This window comes from Halichoeres trimaculatus, unplaced genomic scaffold (genome assembly GCF_033239565.1).
Source record: "Halichoeres trimaculatus isolate MK-OKI-2021-1 unplaced genomic scaffold, fHalTri1.1 fHalTri1_scaffold_4, whole genome shotgun sequence".
In the NCBI taxonomy this organism is placed as follows: domain Eukaryota; kingdom Metazoa; phylum Chordata; class Actinopteri; order Labriformes; family Labridae; genus Halichoeres; species Halichoeres trimaculatus.
The window spans coordinates 21359158-21378660 of record NW_027437182.1 but is presented as its reverse complement, the minus strand read 5'-3'; the positions used below and the strand labels follow the sequence as shown (position 1 = coordinate 21378660).

The 19503-nt window shown below is 40.1% G+C and overlaps 2 protein-coding genes across 5 annotated transcripts in view; one reads left to right on the top strand and one right to left on the bottom strand.

The window, feature by feature from the left end:
- Nucleotides 1-8526, bottom strand: part of cracd (capping protein inhibiting regulator of actin dynamics) — a 31999-nt gene extending 23473 nt beyond the window's left edge. For 2 of the 4 annotated variants that reach the window (XM_074669217.1, XM_074669218.1), the window contains exon 1: nucleotides 8330-8456. The gene's annotated coding sequence lies outside the window, so the exon portion shown is untranslated. Of the gene's footprint in view, nucleotides 1-2159; nucleotides 2489-8329 lie in introns of those variants that run through there. The other 2 variants (XM_074669221.1, XM_074669220.1) reach the window with 2 other exon arrangements.
- Nucleotides 8527-13214: 4688 nt separating this feature from the next.
- Nucleotides 13215-19495, top strand: chst14 (carbohydrate (N-acetylgalactosamine 4-0) sulfotransferase 14). Its single transcript, XM_074667959.1, has 2 exons — nucleotides 13215-13811; nucleotides 15743-19495. Exons 1-2 carry the CDS (start codon nucleotides 13518-13520, stop codon nucleotides 16568-16570), a joined length of 1122 nt encoding a protein of 373 aa, XP_074524060.1. The 5' UTR covers nucleotides 13215-13517; the 3' UTR covers nucleotides 16571-19495.
- The last annotated feature ends 8 nt before the right edge of the window (nucleotides 19496-19503 follow it).

Genomic DNA, 19503 nt, shown 5'->3' with positions numbered 1-19503 from the left:
ATTTGTTTCAGGGACAAAATCCGGCTAAGAAAAATAAAGCCTATGCAGAAGTGCTATAAGTTGCTATTCATCATGAATCCACATGAGGCTGGGTGCAGAAAGACTGGAAACCACATACACACTAAGCCAGAAACAACACACTTTTATGGCATTAAAAAGCATATTTACAGCATTTTTCCAAAAATGGCTTGGGTCTGAAATGATAATTTAGCTATCGGCACACACTGTTGGGTGAGCGATTATTTTTTCTAACTCCACGGTTTAGAGGATATTAAGATCATCTGATTGTCCAATCAGAGACACAGCTCAGCTCACGTGACTGGCAGCCACCTATAGCTGTTAAAAAGGAAGCTCAGAGCCTGCATCATATCCAATGTGGCTGCTTCTGTGGATTGGCTGCATTTCAGTGTTTCAGGAACAGATATGTAACGTCATGGAGACTACGTCCATATTTCATACACTCTATAGGTAAGAGACACACCCTGAGGACAGTGGGTGCTAGTGCTCATGGGAAACGGAGTCATTACCCCCGAAAAAGCTAGCTTTTCTGGATAGTCCTCTTACCCCCTTTATGAGCCAATTTGAAAAATAAATGAAAACCACCTTCTTTTTCTGCCAGCATGAAGCCGAAACAGACGAACAGGCTTCAGATCAGGGGCTATAATGGACTAAGAAATGACAGCACTAACGATGCAGATATAGCACAAAATGGTCAGACTGTCATAGATATTGATTGCAGATGAAACATTTATTTGTTTTAAATAACAAGCAGCTAGGTGCATGGCATTGGCTACGTTTACATGCAGTCAATATCCTGGTTTCTGAAACATTCTAAATAACCCGTTAACATGTGTGAGCAAACAGGGTTCCTGTTTACATGGTACTCCAATCAAAACAGCAACGCGTGGACAACATCTCAACACACAGAGAACGTCATGACGCAATGCGCGTTATTTCTGCTTCTTCTTACTGTATCCATAGCAACAGCAGCAGCAACAACACCAGCAGCATGGCGGACTTCCTGTACTCACAGAATGTGAGTAAAACACAAACTAATATTCTTTTCGATGGGGATATCATGATAAGTGTATTTATGACCAAATATTTGTGTTAGAAAGCAGTAACCCAAGAGTGTTTTATGAGTTTTTAAAAATCAGAATATGAGTATAGTCCTGTTTTTCAAAAGGATCATTGGTGTTTACATGCCCTTGCGCAACTGGGTTTTTGCTAATATTGTGAATGTGAAAGGGTTACTGACTGCATGTAAACACAAATATTGTTTAAGTCAGCGCTTATGATATTTTCACACATGTGCAGCTTCATTAAGTGTTTCCTGCTTCAGGAAATCAATGCTTTGTGCATTATTTTCTAACGTAAAAGTGCACAGTAAATGCACAGCTGAGATAAGATGCTTCGCAGCCATATTTCAAGCACCTGGTATTGTTCTGGGAATAGATCCAGACATAGTGGTTGCACTTGCTGATTGGACCTTTGGCCTTGGCAGAGATGTGGACTCTCTGAGATCCTCTTTACTAACTGAGATATTTTAGTATCCACCGAAGTGTTGGACAGCCCCACTGACCAATATTTCCCTCCTGATCTCTCCACACTGCTAGCAAATGGCTAAAAACATGGTTAACTGCACTAAGCAAACAGTCGCAGCTATGAGAGCTCTACTGCTGGTCCTGCAGGCCTGCAGAGAACAGCGCTTAATGAATCATAAAATGTCCCCTCTGTGCAGACATGATGCTGGAAGATGTTCTTGGCATTTATCTCCACTATGCGTGTCAACAGAGGAGAAACAATGGATTTCAGAGTGACACGCAACATGTATCACATGACTGTGGTTACATTTTCCACGTTAGCCACAGTTAGCTAACAGCGCTCCAGTGTGCAAACAAACAAACACTGAAGGTCTTCTCCTCCTGCCTGTGCGTCTCAGACGCAAACACTGAGCTGCGATTTCACAGCTGACATAAAGCACAGACACAGAGGTAGAGCAATATTTTCACACTTCACTGACTCAACCTGAACGACACAAGCTGCTGCACACAAAGAAACGTAATTACACAGGAGGAATAAGTGCTGTCAACAGTTAACATCAAACGATAAACAGGATGACAGGGTTTTTAATTTTCTGTGTGAGGATGTTTTCTTACCGTCCTGCAGTTGCTCTGTGTGCGACGGGATCTGTGAGTGTGTGGCCGTTCCACCTGCCTGCTGTCACTGTGGATCTAGGGCATTACCTGGAGTCAGGTGTCAGATGCAGAAAGGCCCAAGATGTGTGTGTGTATGTGAGTGTGTGTATATTCATGTGTGTGTGGCTGAATAGAGAGTGACAGAGGGAGCATCCCTTGCTGTTCTCCCATTGATAAAAATTTGATTGTGTCTCTGAGCTGCAGTGGTGTTTTCTGGGCTGAGAGCTGGTGTCGGTGTGGTTTCTCTGGTGCAGATGTGTGTTGGATGGCAGCACATGCATCGAGCGAGAGGAGGAGGTGTGTCAGCGAGGAGAGTGCAGAGTGAGGAGAGATGGGCGTTCTCCTGTGTCTGTTAGTGCTGCTGTGCTGAGGAGGCACAAAGTGACACTTTGTTTCTCCGTCAGAGAGTCGGTGCAGAGGAACAGAGCGGCATTCAGCATTTCAACCAGCTGATGCACACAAAGGCTTTCATTGTGGGTTAACTGTAAGCAAGCACGCACATGTGTGATTATAATGGTCTGTAATGTGGTTCACCACATCTGCCCTATAGTCTTATGGTTACAGATATCCACTTTGGCTGCTTCTGTGGAGCTATAAGACTGACACAAAGATAAACACTACAAGTGGGTGATGCTGCAAAAACTATGATCACAATTATTTTTCATATCCCTCAAAATGTATTTTCATAACAATATAGCATAATAGCTATACTAGTTTGAACGCCATCCTTAGAATGACAGAGGCCTGTAGTAACTCGGGGTACGGCTTCCTGCCATGTGCTCAATTTGTCCGATAAAATATCTTAGACTTGTGAAATGTTATTTCTTTCGTTTAATGATAATATGATAAAGTCAAAGTAGTTCACTTAAAGTAAACCTGTTCCTCCAACAGTTTTTTGGGGGGGACACAGAACATCAGGAGGAGCTGTGAGCTGAGCTACTGCTAAGGCTGGCTTAATCAATAACATAAACCGAATCTGGGATTTAAATAAAGCACTGGAGAAAACAGTGTCATGTTTACAGATAGCAGATTTACAACACTGTTTGACAAAGGACATTAGAAGGGGCTGTGAGCTGAGCTGCTGCAAAGTTCATTTGATTTTAAAGCAAATTTTCCTCCTTAGGAGCAGTTTCATCTACTTATGTCTTTCAGTGTTTCGCCTCTATGAAGGAAAACTGTGTGGAGAGAGCAGAGAGGGGCTGTGAGCTGAGCTGCTGCAATGTGCATTTGATTGTTAAGCAAAGTTTCCTCCTTAAGAGCATGCTCATTTACTCATTTCTTTTAGAGCTTGGCCTAGAAGGAAAACTGCGAGTAAAGAGCAAAGAGGGGCTGTGAGCTGAGCTGCTACTTTAACATAACATCAGCTGTAGGCAAGGAGTCCTTTAGTGATCATCCATATTATTAAGCAGAAAGCTACTTTTCACTATCTTAAGTATGTTTGATGTCAGTAACTCTGACTTCAAGCATCCAGTTGGGAGGGGCTACAAGCTGAGCTGCCACCAAGGCAGATCAGTTAGTGAGGTTTGAAGTTAGTATTCAGTGTTTGCAGAGTTTATAATCTTGAGACAATCTGCTATCAAGCTGAGCTGCCAAAAGAATTCTGATCTTTTTCTCTGAACCACCAGCTTCTGACTGTAACTTCTAATTTTAAAGATCCTTCGTCCAATACAGAGTCTTAAAGGGGAAGCAGCACGTCTTACACAGTGGGACAGCTGCTTGCTTTAAATGATTTAATGTGAGCTACAAAGATATGCACTCACTGGCTGTTGTCCAGCTATCTTATCTATTTATATCCAGTGAAACTGTAAAGATTTTATCAGCATTCTTACCATAAATGGATCACAATCCTGAGATTTTTTAATCCCCCAGCTCTCGCGGAAATTGTTCACAAACATTAATTCTCACAGTAAAATCAGCAGCCTGATTCAGCCTCTGTAAGAGCCTCATTTTCTGGTTGTGATGTGGAATCATAACGTCTGTGTGCATCAGCAGAGTGAGTGTTATTAAGGCCAGCTCCCCCACACTCTGTCTCCAGTTTTGGCAGCTTCACACTGCAGCCTCTCAGGGATATGGTAATGATGGGGCTTTACCATCCTGGATGCTGCCTATAATACAGCAGCAGAGCACTTCAAAGACAGCCTGCTCTGTTTGTGACTGACTATGTGCGGAAATAGAAACCCCCCAGTGAAGACGCTGCAGAGACGTGCTCTCACACAGAAATCCAGATCCACATGTGTTCAAACGCGGAGGGCAGCAGAGAGTAAAGACACCCCAGCTGCTCTCTGTGACACTGTGGTAGTAAAAGAGTCATTCATATTTCTAATGTGGCGCCTCAGCATGAACATCTCAATTACATTTTAAGATTAGGGCAGTGACAAATGGCAATACTTTTTATTCATTAATCTGGATTATTATCAATACTTAAGATTTTTTGAACAGTACCGTTTCCTTTAACCCAAAGTGGCGTTTTCTGTTTTTCCTTCACTTTAGATGCTGCAACTGTTTAACAGTTTAGCACAAAATAACTGAAACAATTCAGAATATAGAATCAACTTTTAACTGCAGCTGAAGTAGTTTTTATGTTTCCATAGTGGTGTATTGAAGGTAAAGGGATGATAAGGAAGGACTTGAAGGAATGTCATGTGAATTATTTTGCTCTGCAGCCTGGTAAGATAATAAAACAACACATGAATTCGAGATAAAAAGAAATTTCAAAATAAGCTGTATATGCCTCAAGTCTTGGAGGCAATAAACAAAGCATTTCTGAGCAACGTATATCCTGTAGCATTTTTTATTATTAAGATGGAATAAAATATGTGGGCCTCCTTCAACATCTTAAATACATATTTTAATCCAATTTTTTTTTTTAAAGAAAAAAGATTTGATTATTATGACTGGGGCTTTGAAGGACTCTTGTTGACATTTTTTGCTGTGTTTTGATATTTGAAATACTAGAGACTTTTATACACCCATTACAAAAATGTGTGTTGATTGCAGCCTCAGCCCTCAACAATACTACTCCTTGTATACTCTGACTACTCAACAGCTGATGACCCTAGTTTGCAAAGAAAAAATGATTCATCAAGCAAAACATGCAAACTCAAGTATTCTTATGCAAAGACCACAAGACAGCACATGTTGTCAGTGCATTACAGTAAAAGTGCTCGCACTCAAAGTAACTAGCCAGTGTGTAAAAAAATGCACAATTTTATGTCGAGTGACAAATTATAATATTGGCGTTCAAAAATGTTGATATGTTACCTGAAATCAAATGTTTATTTCCTCCTCTGCCAACACAAAGTGTCAGCTATGACATTGTGAATTAACTTTTTTAATCAGATTTTATTCATTTTTTTCTATGATCAATTGCTCTGTATAGTTTAAAGGCCAACAAACAACATGAGAAGCACCTTTCGATTCAGTTGAGTATAGTAAAGCGTAAAAAAAAAAATTTACTGATATGTCTAACAAAAATGTACACTACAGATTTTAAAATAGTTACAACCCCCAAAGGAGCTCTGGTTCATCTGATTGTGGTGAGTCTCAGCTTCACTGTAAACAGTAAGTACCACAGAGGCTTCACCCTGGCTTCTTTCAGTGATATGAAGCTGAAAAACAAACTGATTGTGTTGTAATTAACAGTTCTTAAGTTTGCTAGAGTAACAACTTAATAATGGTGACGAGTAAAAGGTCAAAAGTTGAGCTTTGTCAGGTCTTTGTTGAATGGAGGTGGATCCAGGATGTCAGGAAATCTGAATGCCAATTGTCTTTGGTGACACAGCATCAAAAAGAATAGTTTCTCAGTTTAATTGTTGTAGAAAAGTTTGTTAGCTTCTCTTCATACAGAAATCTGTTTAAAGAGAGAAACAGATCCTTGTCAGGATTGTGTTCCTCATGTTGTTGCGCTCCATGCAGACTGTTTCGCTGCAGACACCTGACTGGCTGATCAGAATACAAACAGAAACCAGAACACAGGTTCCTGTTTACAGACTCTATTATCTTCAATCTCTGCACGTCAGACTCAACGATTGTATTGTTTTTCTTTTCATAGTGCAGTCACTCCAGTTTGTGATGTTCCTTTGATCCTTTCGACTGTCTTAGACTTTTAATTGGCTGGCTAGCTCATGTCTTTTTTCTCATATTAAAACTGTGAAAAACAGTGAGTCAGGCTGTCTGATTAAAATCACAGCCGTAGTTACAGTTGTGTCTGAGGTCAGGCAGTGTTGAATGACTCAGGAAAAATGGACTCAGTCTGGGAATCCACAGATGTCCGAAAACGTGTCCATTAGTCACCAGCTGGGTGTTAATAACTCACTCAGAATCTGTTTACTCCAGGAGGATGATGCAAAATGTAACTCCAGATTATACCGAAGACACCAAAGCAAACCATTAAAGCTTGCTGATCAAGTACTGAAGAAAATTTTAAAAAAATGTTTTTTGTTTTTTTTTGTTTCGTTTTTTTTATTATTATTATTTCATTTTATTTATTTATTTTTATCAGATACAGTCATAATTTTACAGTTTTTACAACACGTTTGTTTTTTAATCAGAATCAAGAATTCCTAGAGATTTTTTTAATGGGGATTTTAATAGGGTACAGAGAATTTGGGGGAAATTTACCCTTCAGGATTTTTCATGAAAGTAAGTGTAATATAAAACATTTTTAAACATACAGTTGATAACTTAAATACATGTTTAGAACATTTCCTTAATATATTTTTTCAAGTTTATCCAGTTTTTCTCCAAAATTCACAGAGATTTTATCAGAATTAAAAAAAAAAAAATCCCGAAACTTTTGTAACTTTTCAGTGACAATATTCAGTTGAAAAGTGAAAATTCAGGTACTTTTTCAAGGAGTTGTGGAATTTTTAATTGCAGTTTCTGAGATGTATTCCTGAGTAATGTTAAGAACTTGGTGGTATTTTTCATTGGGAAAACATGGAGTTTTCAGCAATCTTTTTATGTACAGCTGTCAGAAATTTTCCATCACAGACTACCAGTATCTTTATGTCAGACTGTCAGCTTATAGTCACCATAAATACTGATGTCAGGGTAATTGTGGAAAGTTTTTCCAGTTAATTTCAGTTTAAATTTAAAAAAATCTTTGTTGTGTGCACCTTTGGGACTCAATTATTTTTGTCACAATTCATACAGTCTCAGCAGTTAGGTTTTGCACAGGTCATTGTGACGTGTTTTTATGATGAGAGCTGCACAAAAACCCCAGCCATCACACTCCAACATCCACCTGTTAATCAGGTGCAAGGAAGCAAACCAGAAACCAAAACAGAGTCCACTCAAACCAGTAACAAACCCACCAGTACAACCAGTACCACCACCATCAGCAGCAGCGGCTTCAGCAGCAGCGTGCATCCTTCCTTGGCTCTTTGCCATCTGCCCTGCCGCCTCTCTGTCTCCCTCACACACTCCTCTGATGATGACAGTAATGCAGCATTGATTTAAAAGCCTTAAAATGTTGCGTGGAAAAATGAGTCCATCATTTTATGATTTTCCTCCCCGCACATGCAGGCCCACAGCATATGGCCTGTGCGTGGTTTTCCAGCTGACAGAGTGAGCATCGTGACATCTCAAGCTAAATGGTGTGTCGGCTCGGATCTGTGTATTGAAAGGCTGCATGCACACACAGAGCTGAAGGCGCGGATCAATACGGCACCGTTAATGGCAGATTAGCGGACGCTGCCGCACTGGGATTACAGTCTGTTAATTGCGGAGTAAAAAGGCGCACGAGAACAAAGAATGTGGCCTTGTGCTTTCCACGCATATTGTCACACATGAAATCAAAACGGGGCTGCAGTGATCGGCATCGTGTCAGATTCGATCAAATATGACGATTCATTACATTTTGGCCTGTTGACATCAAGGTTTGCGCATTTCAAGCCGGATGAAATTGCAAGTCCCAGCCCATTTACAGCGCACACAAACTCGCACGCACACACACGCGCACGCACACACAAAATCACACAGACTAAAACACACACATGAGGATGGATGTGAGCGGGTCAATGAGGAATGAGAGGTGAGAATCAGAGACAAGGTCATCAACGTCGTGAAAATGGACACAGATCAGCAGAAACACAAACAATGAGACAGAAAATCAGAAAAAGCATCTCCACCTTGTTCCTTCACGCGCCCCCTCTGCTGTTCCGCGCGCTGAGGTAAGCACAGCTCCGGCTGCTCCGACCCTTTTGTGTTGCTGATGCTGCGGGTGCCCGACAGGGAGACGCACGCACAGTCAGTCCCGCACAGCTGCACGCGGGCGAGATGGAGGAGGGAGGGTGTGGCTGCGAGTGAAGGGAGAGCGGAACGGCGCGAGGCGGCGGCGCAGCGCCAACATACGAGCACGTTACTGTAACGTAAGCTCGTGCGTTTTCGGAAGTAATTTAAGAAGAGAGCGGGTGAACGGGGGGAGTGAGACCGCCTCTAGGAAGAAACAACCCGAGTGTCCCTGAAGGGGTTAATGTGCATGGAAGAGGATGTTTCTAAATGTTTTCACCATCACTCTCCGTCACTGCGTCTGTTCAGGGTCCATAGCTGCTGCTCTGTTCCATTTGAAACATTACCAACATAACAAAAAGGTCCACAGCTAGTCCACAGGAAAATAGAACAAAAAAACAAAACGACCAAAATGAACTATTTAAAGCTTTTATAGGCAAAGATGGAAACAGAAAAAATATTTTACTGTGAATTGAATTGTTTTTTTTTTTTTCAATTAGGCTATTTAACTGTAGACTGTATGTTTTTGACTTTATTTTTAAAAATGTTGTCCCGGTAGTCTTCTGAGTTCCTGCACTTACTATGTAGGGGAGACCAGCGACAGTTACAACAGGGGTCAATTGTCTTGAAATTTCCCCAATCAAGAATAAGTTAGGAATCACCTGATTCACTAAGAACACGCTTAAGTCTTTGGTCCACATGAGAACAGGTAGTGCCTTGAAGCAGACAGCTAAATTTGTGAGGGAAAAGATAATTTCGAGGTAAGAACTTTTTTTTTTGTTTTTTTTGCTCAAATTACTTTTGTTATTACCCAGACTGCTTTGCGGTTAAACTCATCAAACATACATCATGCTGTTTATGTGTCTGTTTAGCTATGTTTCTCTCAGAGGTTAGCGGTAAGCCAAGCTAGCTCATCACTAATGCACTCAGGGACAGTTATAACCAACTTGCTTGGGGTAAGTTGTAAATTTTAAGTGCAAGACATGTCCTCTTTGGACCCATTGCGTTTGCACTCCAGGAGTGCCATATGACATAGCTACAGGGTGCCTGCCTATCAGTCAAGTCAGCCAAATACAACCTGTTGAGGAAAAAGTCACCCCGAAAAGTGTGTACTGATCCAAATGAGCTGCTTCAACTAAAATCTTTTCAGAAAACCAATAAGTAAACATTTTCCTTTTTGCTGTTAAGATCTGCTTTTTTGAATAGGTGTATGTAGTTTCTGATGCTTCTGCAGGCTGCCTGAGGAAAAGTGTCTTTTACCACTTTTGCAGAGGTTTAATGGCTGCTGTGTTCTGCTTATAGGTCCACCAGCCACTAGGCGTTGATGTTATGTGATGCCCCTTTCCCCAGATATTCCCACAGTATTGTTCAGTCTCAGCTCTGAGTAGGGCTTCATCCTACATCCTTTTTTACTCTTGGCCTCTACGTTTCTGCTGTACCTCTTCAGGCCGGCAGCCAGAGCTGTGAGCCTTTGCTAAGCAATCTCCACTGCCTCAGCTGTGGACATCTGGCTGTACTCCTTGGGTAGCTCTTTCTTCCCCTTCACACCCACCTACAATTCCCAATAAGTAACACTTTATTTCAGTGCACAAGGTTTTACCTTTGAGGGAATGGATACACTCATGTGCGGGTTTTTTTAATAACCATATTGTGGAAGTTATATTGTTCATATAATGCAATTATATGTTTTATCACAGCAAGTCAAAGTTTTTTTAGGAGCTCAGTTGCAAGTTTTTGAATTTATAATCAAGTCAGTAATCTATCAGAAAAAAGTTTACTATTGACAAGATTTAAGTTGTAAATTTTCCAGAAATGAAAAAAGTAATAAAATAACAAGATTTAGATTAAATTAGAAAGATAATAGTTGAAAAATGTGATTACCCCAAGTTTTTAATTTTCCAAGAATGAATTTGAAATTTTAATGGCAAAATGTCTGCTTCTGAGATAAGATGTTTTCATTGAAATAAAATAACCTTACGTCAAATGTAGGCTGTACTGTGAAATGAAAATTAAAAAAACAGAAATAATAATAATTAGAAAATAAAAGAATCAGAAAATGCTTAAATAAAGTCTTTCTGATAACACTAATTAAGTGAATGTTAAATCAGAATCAGATCTGTGTTTAAATTGAGATCAAAGATCAAACCATGAATAAATCTTTAAGCTGCATTTCCTGATGTAAAATTTATGTTTAATCCTTTTTATAACTAATAAACACACAGCATGGAAACATGAAGCAGTCCCTTTTAAACCTTGCCAAGATTTGGAGATTACTGTTCCAGGCAGAGTGCTGGATTTATATTTCAGTGTGCTGTTCACTCAGATTTATTTTAATAGGCTTTACAAACTCAAGGAAAGGCTGTTGATATAAACAGCTCTGTAGACACAAACAGCTTTTTATGATAATACAATCTGTAGGCTAAAGCTAATGCTAAATTACTAAGAGTTACAGGCGGAGCCCCTGGCCAAATACGACACTGCATTCAGATTTATGATGCTTTTTGGACTAAGGGTAAATAGAGAAAAACAGTTCAATTCTCATCAGAACATTTTTTTCTGCTCTTTACCGATGCAGTCATGCAATCTTAGATTAAACACCATGATGGGATTAAATTAGAAGTGCTGGTTTTAACAAGAACAATTGAACCAAAGACTGGGAAAAGAGAATGTGAGCTTAATCCGGATGGATGAATGACCAAAGCCTCGTTTACACATGTACCCCTGAAAATTTCATGAATTTTCTGCCCTGACAATGTCCCAAAGTTGTTCCATGTCTCTAACAGCAACAAGTTTTCATCGTCAGAGGAGGTTGGAAGGGTGGGCTAAAGGAACTTTGGGGGCAGGACTTAAAAAATGCAGAATAGGCCATGCAAGTGATGTTGAAAACAAGACGCAGCAACAGACACCCACGCCACAGCCACTGTTTGTTTGATCACATCAACACTGAATGTAAACACACAGATCTGAACTATCTCCTCTCTTTCCTTCATGGAAAAATGACTGGACCATACGGCAACATGACGTTTCAATATAACATTCAACACTCAAACTCACAGGGAAAAAGCAAAATATGTAGCAAGAAAGGACGCTGGCGATCAGACGATCTGAGTGACCACACTGCCCTCATGTGCTTTGGAGGAGTAATACAAAGTGACACTGACAGCAATTCACAAACTATGAGGTGTCAAGTGCTGTGTCGACCATTTCAGCATAGAATCAAAGCAAGACCAACAAAGCTTTGCCTTTGTCTCAAATTTCTGACTTTAATCTTTGAAGAAATTTCTTTGGACTGAATCATTCCTTTCCGACACGCCTGCCTGAAAAATAGATGTGCAAAATCTTTTTCTGTTCCTGGCTTCAATCTTTGAATTCTGAATTAGATAATTAAAAAAGAAAGAAAGAGAAAAGGGTTTACTGGCCTCATCAGAAAGTGGCTCTGATCCTTAACTTTAGATTATTCTTATTCTTCAGCCCCAATTGCATGGTACAAACATTGTAACCTCCTTTGTTGTAGGGATTTTTCTTGGATTTCACTTCTGCTCATCCTGACTTTACTTGCAAAAAGTTTGCCTGAGGGGCTGGCTGAGAAATGTTCAGATAAAGACAGGAAGAGATGTTTGCATGTACATTCTCACTTAGAAAGCTTATTTACTTCAGCATACTTAAAAATCTTGGGAGGTGTGTTCATGTGTGAATACAGAGGAGACAGATTACCTGTGCATACCTACTATGTCCTAAACCCTCTATCAGCTGTCCGTTGACCAGGAAAGACTTCAAATTACCTAATTACTCTTTCCTACGGCTGATACATCGAATATCTAAACAAGTCTGAGCAAGTCTGCAATTGTGTGATTAAGTTAACCAAACTGACCTTTCTTACATACAGTTGTCATGTTTAAATCTTGGCGTATCTCTTGTGATCCTACTTGTTATATTTTCAGTGCTTATGTATATATTTCATTGTTCTACTGGCTCTGATAATTGCTGTTGTAACACCAGTTTTCCCGTTTGGGATCAGTAAAGTAATTACCTCTGATTCTATTCTAAATGAAGGATATCCAAAGTCCTTGTTTCTTCTTCTTATTCTCTTTTGTAATGTTGTAACAAACTACGGTATCTAGCAGAATATGTAGAGGAGGTCACAACTGCCAATAAACTAGCTCAAATAATAATAAGTGTTTGATCAGAGTCAAAGATATAATGTCAGTGTGTCTCTACTTGCAGAATACCTGTAAACATTTAAACTCTGTTAACTACCGTAAGTGTCAAAATTCGGGTTAATACTACAAACTGTGAACGGTGCATTGAGAATACACTCTTCTAAACTACATTTCCCAAGGGGCATGGGGGTGAGGAGGAGGTGCTCACTCTTTTACTCTTCTGGTAAAACAGTAGTCAAACACAACCTTTCAAGTTTCTTATATGACATTAGGTTAGTTTGGAAAGACTTGAGGGTCCAAACTTTACAGTGAGGCTACTCTGTGGTGTTTACTCATTGAAGTTATTAAAGGTAGGAGCAGTGCATTCCGGTGATAGCTTGTGTTTTAGTGGGGAAGTGGAGACAGATCTTGTAAATAAATGCAGACAGGCATGTGTGAGCAAGCACACACTTCAAGCCATCCCTGCACAAATCTGTGCTGCAGCTGGGCCACCCCAGTCAAACAAAATGCTCAGTCATGCTTCTACTAAGTTTACCCCGATCAGACTTTTATGACTTTGTGTGCATTAGAATGGTTTTACTTTGAAAACCCTTACAGGATGTTCTAAATTATTTATTTTTTGGCTTTTTGACATTAATTCATTATTTTATAAAAGGCCATATATATTATAATGCAGCATAATTGTTGCGATTTATCAGTTCATTAAAGTCTTATTTGTTATGTTTGTAATTTTTTAACTCACCTTGAACCATTTTCGTCCAAAAGCTTTTAATTTGAAAACTCATGCGGAAGTCGCTGGCTACGTTGGCACATTGAACACACTGTGGAAGTGAACTATGGGTACGTGGTAGGTGTCCAGCGTTTTTTCTTGGGTTAATGAGAGTTAAACTTCCCTCGGATTGTGATTTTCGACCCCCGGACACTCAGGATGGCTCCCCACAGGCAGGACTTCGGGGTGAAAAGACCCGGAGGAGGACGTAGCAGCTCGGTTATAAACTTCAGAACAACCGTGAGCTCGGGCTCGGTCCGCCGCAGCTCTGCCGTGTTACCGTCTCTGCTAACGTTCCTGGTGATCGTCGCGTCCGGAGGCCTGTTGCTCATGATAGAGAAAGGAATCCTGAACGGTGTGGAGACGCCTTCTCCTCGGAGGGACGTTCGGCGGTTGGACCTCACCCGGCAGGACGGGAAGAACGGCCCGGCCGCTGTGGACGTGGACTCTCAGGTACGGCACTACCAGGGACCAGAGTTCTGCTGGGTGGTTTATCCAAGTGGACAGGTCCAAAGCAGAATTAGGTCGGGATTTGTCCCGTGACCTGATTTTTCACAGTATTCCAAAACCTATGTGCCCAACTGTAAGATTAAAGACTCTTTGTAGGGGATCATGGAAAAGGGTCAACTCCAAACTGACCAGAACTAACTTCCTGAAAAGTTCTGGTCTGTTGTTACTTCCAACAAGTCATGATGTGCAGTTCTTCATCTTGAGTGATGCTGTAGGGCTTGTAAATATAGGAACAAAAAGCATCAAGATAATTAGATGCTGTCCCCATATTTTTGATTAATATGACTTACTGATCAGATTTGCCCTGCATCACATTAAAGACAGGATACAGAAAAATACAGAAGCCAATTGCTGCCATACCAGGAAAAAAAAAATAAAATAAAAATAATTACATCAGTATCACGTTATAACGTTAAAAGTACCTTATTATACCGTTTATTTACACCCCACAACAAGATGTTTTTACATTCTTATGACATATAGAATTATAACATGATACATTTATTCTATAACAATACACTATTTATCCAATTATAACATTAAAATGTTGAAGCTATTAGTGATAACTTATTGTTGTAATGTGAAACCTTTATGTTATAATCAGGTAAGTTTTGGGAAGGCAGCATCATTTGGCTTTTCCAGTGTCACCATTGCCCAAATCACAGAAACACCACTGTTGATCTTTCTGTGAAATCTACTAGAAGATTGGATAAACTCACCATTCAAACAAGAGTCTAACAATACCAGTAATGACATCAAATGTAAAATCTTTTATGTTTTGACAATATTTTGTAATTAATGCATTATATGTTGTAAAAATGTGGCAATATTTTGTAGTAATGTGAAAAACATCTTATTATAAAAAGTAACTTTACACTTTATCATGATACAGATTTTTTCCCCCTTTTTTCTGGCATGGCAGCATACACTTCCATTAAAATAGATAAAATAAAAACATAAAGGTCTAATTTAAAAAAAATGCCATGTGAAATGCTAATAAAAAGTTTGATGGCTTGTGAATAATTACACACTGCACCTTTAAATATTTCAGGACTACAATGTCGAACCACATTCTATAACAACAGCATGGCTCTGTAGTAGGAGAGTCCAGTCCTGACATGTTAGTCATGTTGTTAGAAGAAGAGATGTTGACATATGATGGTAAATATGTCCATCAAACTATCTTTCTTGGAACATGTGACACAGCAGCCGTCACTGTTTTGAACAAAGGTAAACAAACTGCAGCTGGAGGTTCCTTCTCTAGCGTAACGTAGAGTGAAGTTTCTGAGATTTTGTTTAAGTTACTGTTTGGAAACCCCGCTGCAGAGGATCTAAAAGGCCGTAAAGGATTATGAAACAAAGGAACAAGAATTAGTAATGTAGGCCGGTCTCAAAGCACTAAGAGGCTTGTGAACAAATAAAGAACCTTAAAATGACTCCAGACAGACACAGAGGGAGAGTGCAGGTTAGCTAAACCAGACTGCTGTGCTCTGTTTCTCTTGCTTCAGTCGAACGGCAGCATCACATTTTATTAATTTATCAGATTACTGTTTTGGTTAACCAGTGGAAACAATTTTGGAGGATACATAACCAAACATCGTCTTTAAAAGGCTTTAAAAATGTTGAATCCTGTCACAAAAATGCGCATTTTGATACAGACTCTAATAAAATTCTTAGGTTTTGGGGACAGCCTCAAGTGGGCACTCATGGAACTGCATTTGTACTTCCATCATTCAGAAGGAGTGGGTTGTAGTTTGCTTCAAGCCCAGAGATAACTCTGACAACAGTGATCTAATCAGTGGTTGTTTGCTGATACACGATCTTCTAAAATTAGTGGACTTTACTTTTAAGTCCCTGTTTTGTGTCATGTTTAGATCATCCAGGAGATCCGGAACAGGACCATCAGGACTGTGTGCAGCCAGAAGAACATGCCTCACAGTATCTGGAACCTGAGCCCACTGCAAAGGAAGACTCTGCTGCAGCACATCCTGGTTAACGACCAGTACCGCTTCCTGTACTGCTACGTCCCCAAGGTGGCGTGCTCCAACTGGAAGAGGGTCCTCAAGGTCTTGGGTGGCACCTTGGAGAGCGTGGACGTAAACATCAAGATGGACCACAAAAGCGACTTGCTGTTTCTGTCCGCTCTGAAACCCGAGGAGATCCGGTACCGTCTCAAACACTACTTCAAGTTCATGTTTGTGCGCGAGCCGATGGAGCGGCTGCTGTCTGCATACAGGAACAAGTTCGGTGAGATCGAGTCGTACCAGAAAAAGTACGGCGTGGAGATCATAAAGCGGTACAGAAAAGGTCGAGCTAAAGACCCCTCTGTTACCGGAGATGACGTAACCTTTGCAGAGTTTGTGCACTACCTGCTGGACGAAGACGTGGAGCGCATGAATGAGCACTGGATGCCGGTCTACAACTTGTGCCAACCCTGCGCAGTGTCCTATGACTTCATCGGCTCCTACGAGCGCCTTGAGGGCGATTCAGAGTTTGTGCTGCAGCGAATCGGAGCGCCCCCTTCTGTTCACTTCCCAGAGAGACAAACGTGGTACAAACCAGTCACCACGGAAACGTTACATTATTACTTGTGCAGCTTACCTCAGAAGCTGCTGAGGGAACTGCTGCCCAAGTACATTTTAGACTTCTCCCTCTTCACGTACCCTCTCCCCAACACAACCACTCAACACTGTCGGCATTAAACGTGCAATCTGTTAGAGCTCTGAGATTATTTTTATAGAGAATCAGTGTACAGTTTTATTCTTAGGGAACAAACCGTGCGTTTTTATAGCAGTTACATACTTTTACTTAAGGTGTTCAGTTATTCTCTGAATGGATGATTTGTAATGTTATTTGAGGAGTTAAATATTTTTCTTCAAAACCACTTGAGTGTAAAAAGAGCTGAGAACAATACTCCTGTAAATCTCAGCGATGCACTGATATTAAAACCAATTATCAGCCTTAAACTGGCTCAAACAGGTGGATCAGGTATCTGCTCTCCTGGACCCGTCTTTTCAGAGCTCATCATACCTCTGCCTGAGCGTGTCATGTGCCTGCAGCTCTGTGGGCGCTCAGTTAACTCGAAGAAAGAAGGAGAGATCAACGCTGCCCACACACAGGAGGTTAAATGTTAGTTATTTGGAGGCATCTTATGTTTCCCTCACCAGGAAGTTTTACAGGTTGTTGCAGTATTTGCAAAGTTGTTACATGTTCATTTCCAGAGTCTTAATAAGGGGTCAAACTAGGCCCTGCTTTTAGATATTTAAGGTCTTAATGACTCAGTTACTGTTGAGGAAAACAAATCAGACCAATTCATTTATGTTTTTTTTTTTATAAAGAAGTGTTAAAAACATCACAGAAATGTTGCCCACACAGGCAGACCTTTCTGTTGCAGAGTAAGTGTTGTTTTCTCAAACCACAGCCATCACTCTCTGGGGGAAATAAATTTGCTGCTGTGGTGCCTTGAATGGTGTTAATGTTTAAGCTGTTAGTTTTCAATCTAAAGCCACCTTTGTTATTGACCAATCATGGTGGAGCTCAAACAGACGAACAAGAACAAGTTCACGTGCTCTCTGACAGATCCCACCCTGGACAAGCAACTGTACAGAGACGTTTAGTCTTTCATACCTAACCTTAACTCTGAAGGTCTTTGCACACAAGAGTCAGTTTTTTTTTGACCGAAGATGAAATTTGTAAATCTATGTTATGTCAATCATGTTTGCACACTCACACCAAAACTTTGTCATTATTATTTTTAGAACAGGTTCGTTTTTTTTGCTTTTTTTTTGCATCCATCTAGCTCATTTCCAGGGTAATGTGACACCAAAGGCTAGTTGCAACTAGTGCTGCACGATTTGGGGAAAAGGTGCGATTGGCGATTAGCTGGACAATATTGCGATTGCGATTGTGCTTGCGATTTAATAAAAAAAGTTGTGTCATGAGTCCAGACTTTCTTGGTTATGATGGAGAAAAATCAAGAAAAAAGCAGAGATGGATTACTGAAGATTTTAATCGTGTAATAATTCTCAAAATATCCAAACTTACTGTATACAAACAACAATATACAGCACAACAGTACTGTTTTGTTTGTATTCAAAATAGCACATTTATGCCACTTTTGCTTTACATGTTTTGAAAATTACATCTTCTTGCTGTGTCATTCAACCGGTAACCAAAATAACACCAAATAACAGAGCTAGAGTTTCTTTTCGCCTTGAGCGGCTCACTTACTTCTTTGTGCTCCATCTTGTCTGATTAAACTGCCGTACCAGGGGGGCAGGTAGTCACATGACCAGTTGAAACAGTGACTGATTGGTCATCTCACGCTCGCTCTCTTACTCAGTCACACACACAGACACACACACATCACTCACACAAACACGCTCATTTTTTTTTACACTTTTTTAAAATAATTGCACAATCGTACCTCTTTTGCGATTACGTAATTGCATGTGCTGACATTGCGATTGCGATAATTGTGCAGCCCTAGTTGCAACATAGTTTTCACATTTTCCTACACATTTTCTGTAATGTTGGGTAGAGGTGGGGGATATATCGAATATACTCAACGGGTTGTTGCACATGAGATGTATGAAATGACTATATTACAACGATGGGTTGCAAATTGTAACGCAACTGTTTTAGGACGTCTGTATGTAATTCTCCTTCGAGTTTCGCCTCGTTCACTTTTTGCTGGTGCTCCTCTCACAGAAATCAGCACACTCCCCGCTCACATTGAAAACTCTCCTGCCCATGTGTGTTTTTGTATTAGGAGAGGAGGGGAAAAAGTTGCTTGTATACCCTGTCAGTCCTGGGGTTTGGAGTTTGTAAATGCAAATTTTAAGAATCCAACTTAAATTGTTATAATGATGTCATTTCATTCATCAAAATGGAATTTAAAATTGGTATAATTATTTTGAGGAGAAATCAGAATAGTGAGATGTCTATCGCGTATCCCTATAATTCGCCATAATTGGGAATGTTTGGATGATGAATACGTGTCTGTATGTCGTTGTGTATGTGTGTGAGCACACTTACCTCAAACATACTGACAGCCGCTGCTCAGGATCAACTACTTGATCACTTCTTCACAATTCCATTTTCCTTGTACTGTGAATTTTTGCAATAGTAGAAAAATAAACGGATTGGATTCAGTGTGCAAGGTGTCTTTGCATGACGTTTTTTTAGATTATGGATCCGAAAAACGTATCTGAAAATAACAGACTCGGTGTGCAAAGGCCTTAACTCTTCAAAGTGATGCAGAAAGGTCTGTCTGTGGGAATCCTTTTAGTGATACTTTTAATCTCTAACCAAACTCAACAGCTGGTTTTAGTATTTCACTATTTGTTATTGTTACACTCTGTTGATGTGAATTGTTGGGCATGATCAGTGCTTCAATTGTGAAACGTGTTAACAGAAAAAATAACCTCAACACACATCCCCGGCTGGTCCTCATTGGGGTTCATGTTCATGTCAGTGTTCTCTGTTCTTCACTGTAACAGTGACGTACCAAATCAGTATGAAATAACAGAGGAGTTATTAAGGCTAAAGACCAAACTTTGTATTGTTTTCTCTTGTAAACGTTGAGGAGGTCAGTTTTTAGCGGGCTAAAACACAAACCAAGTCTATAAAGGTT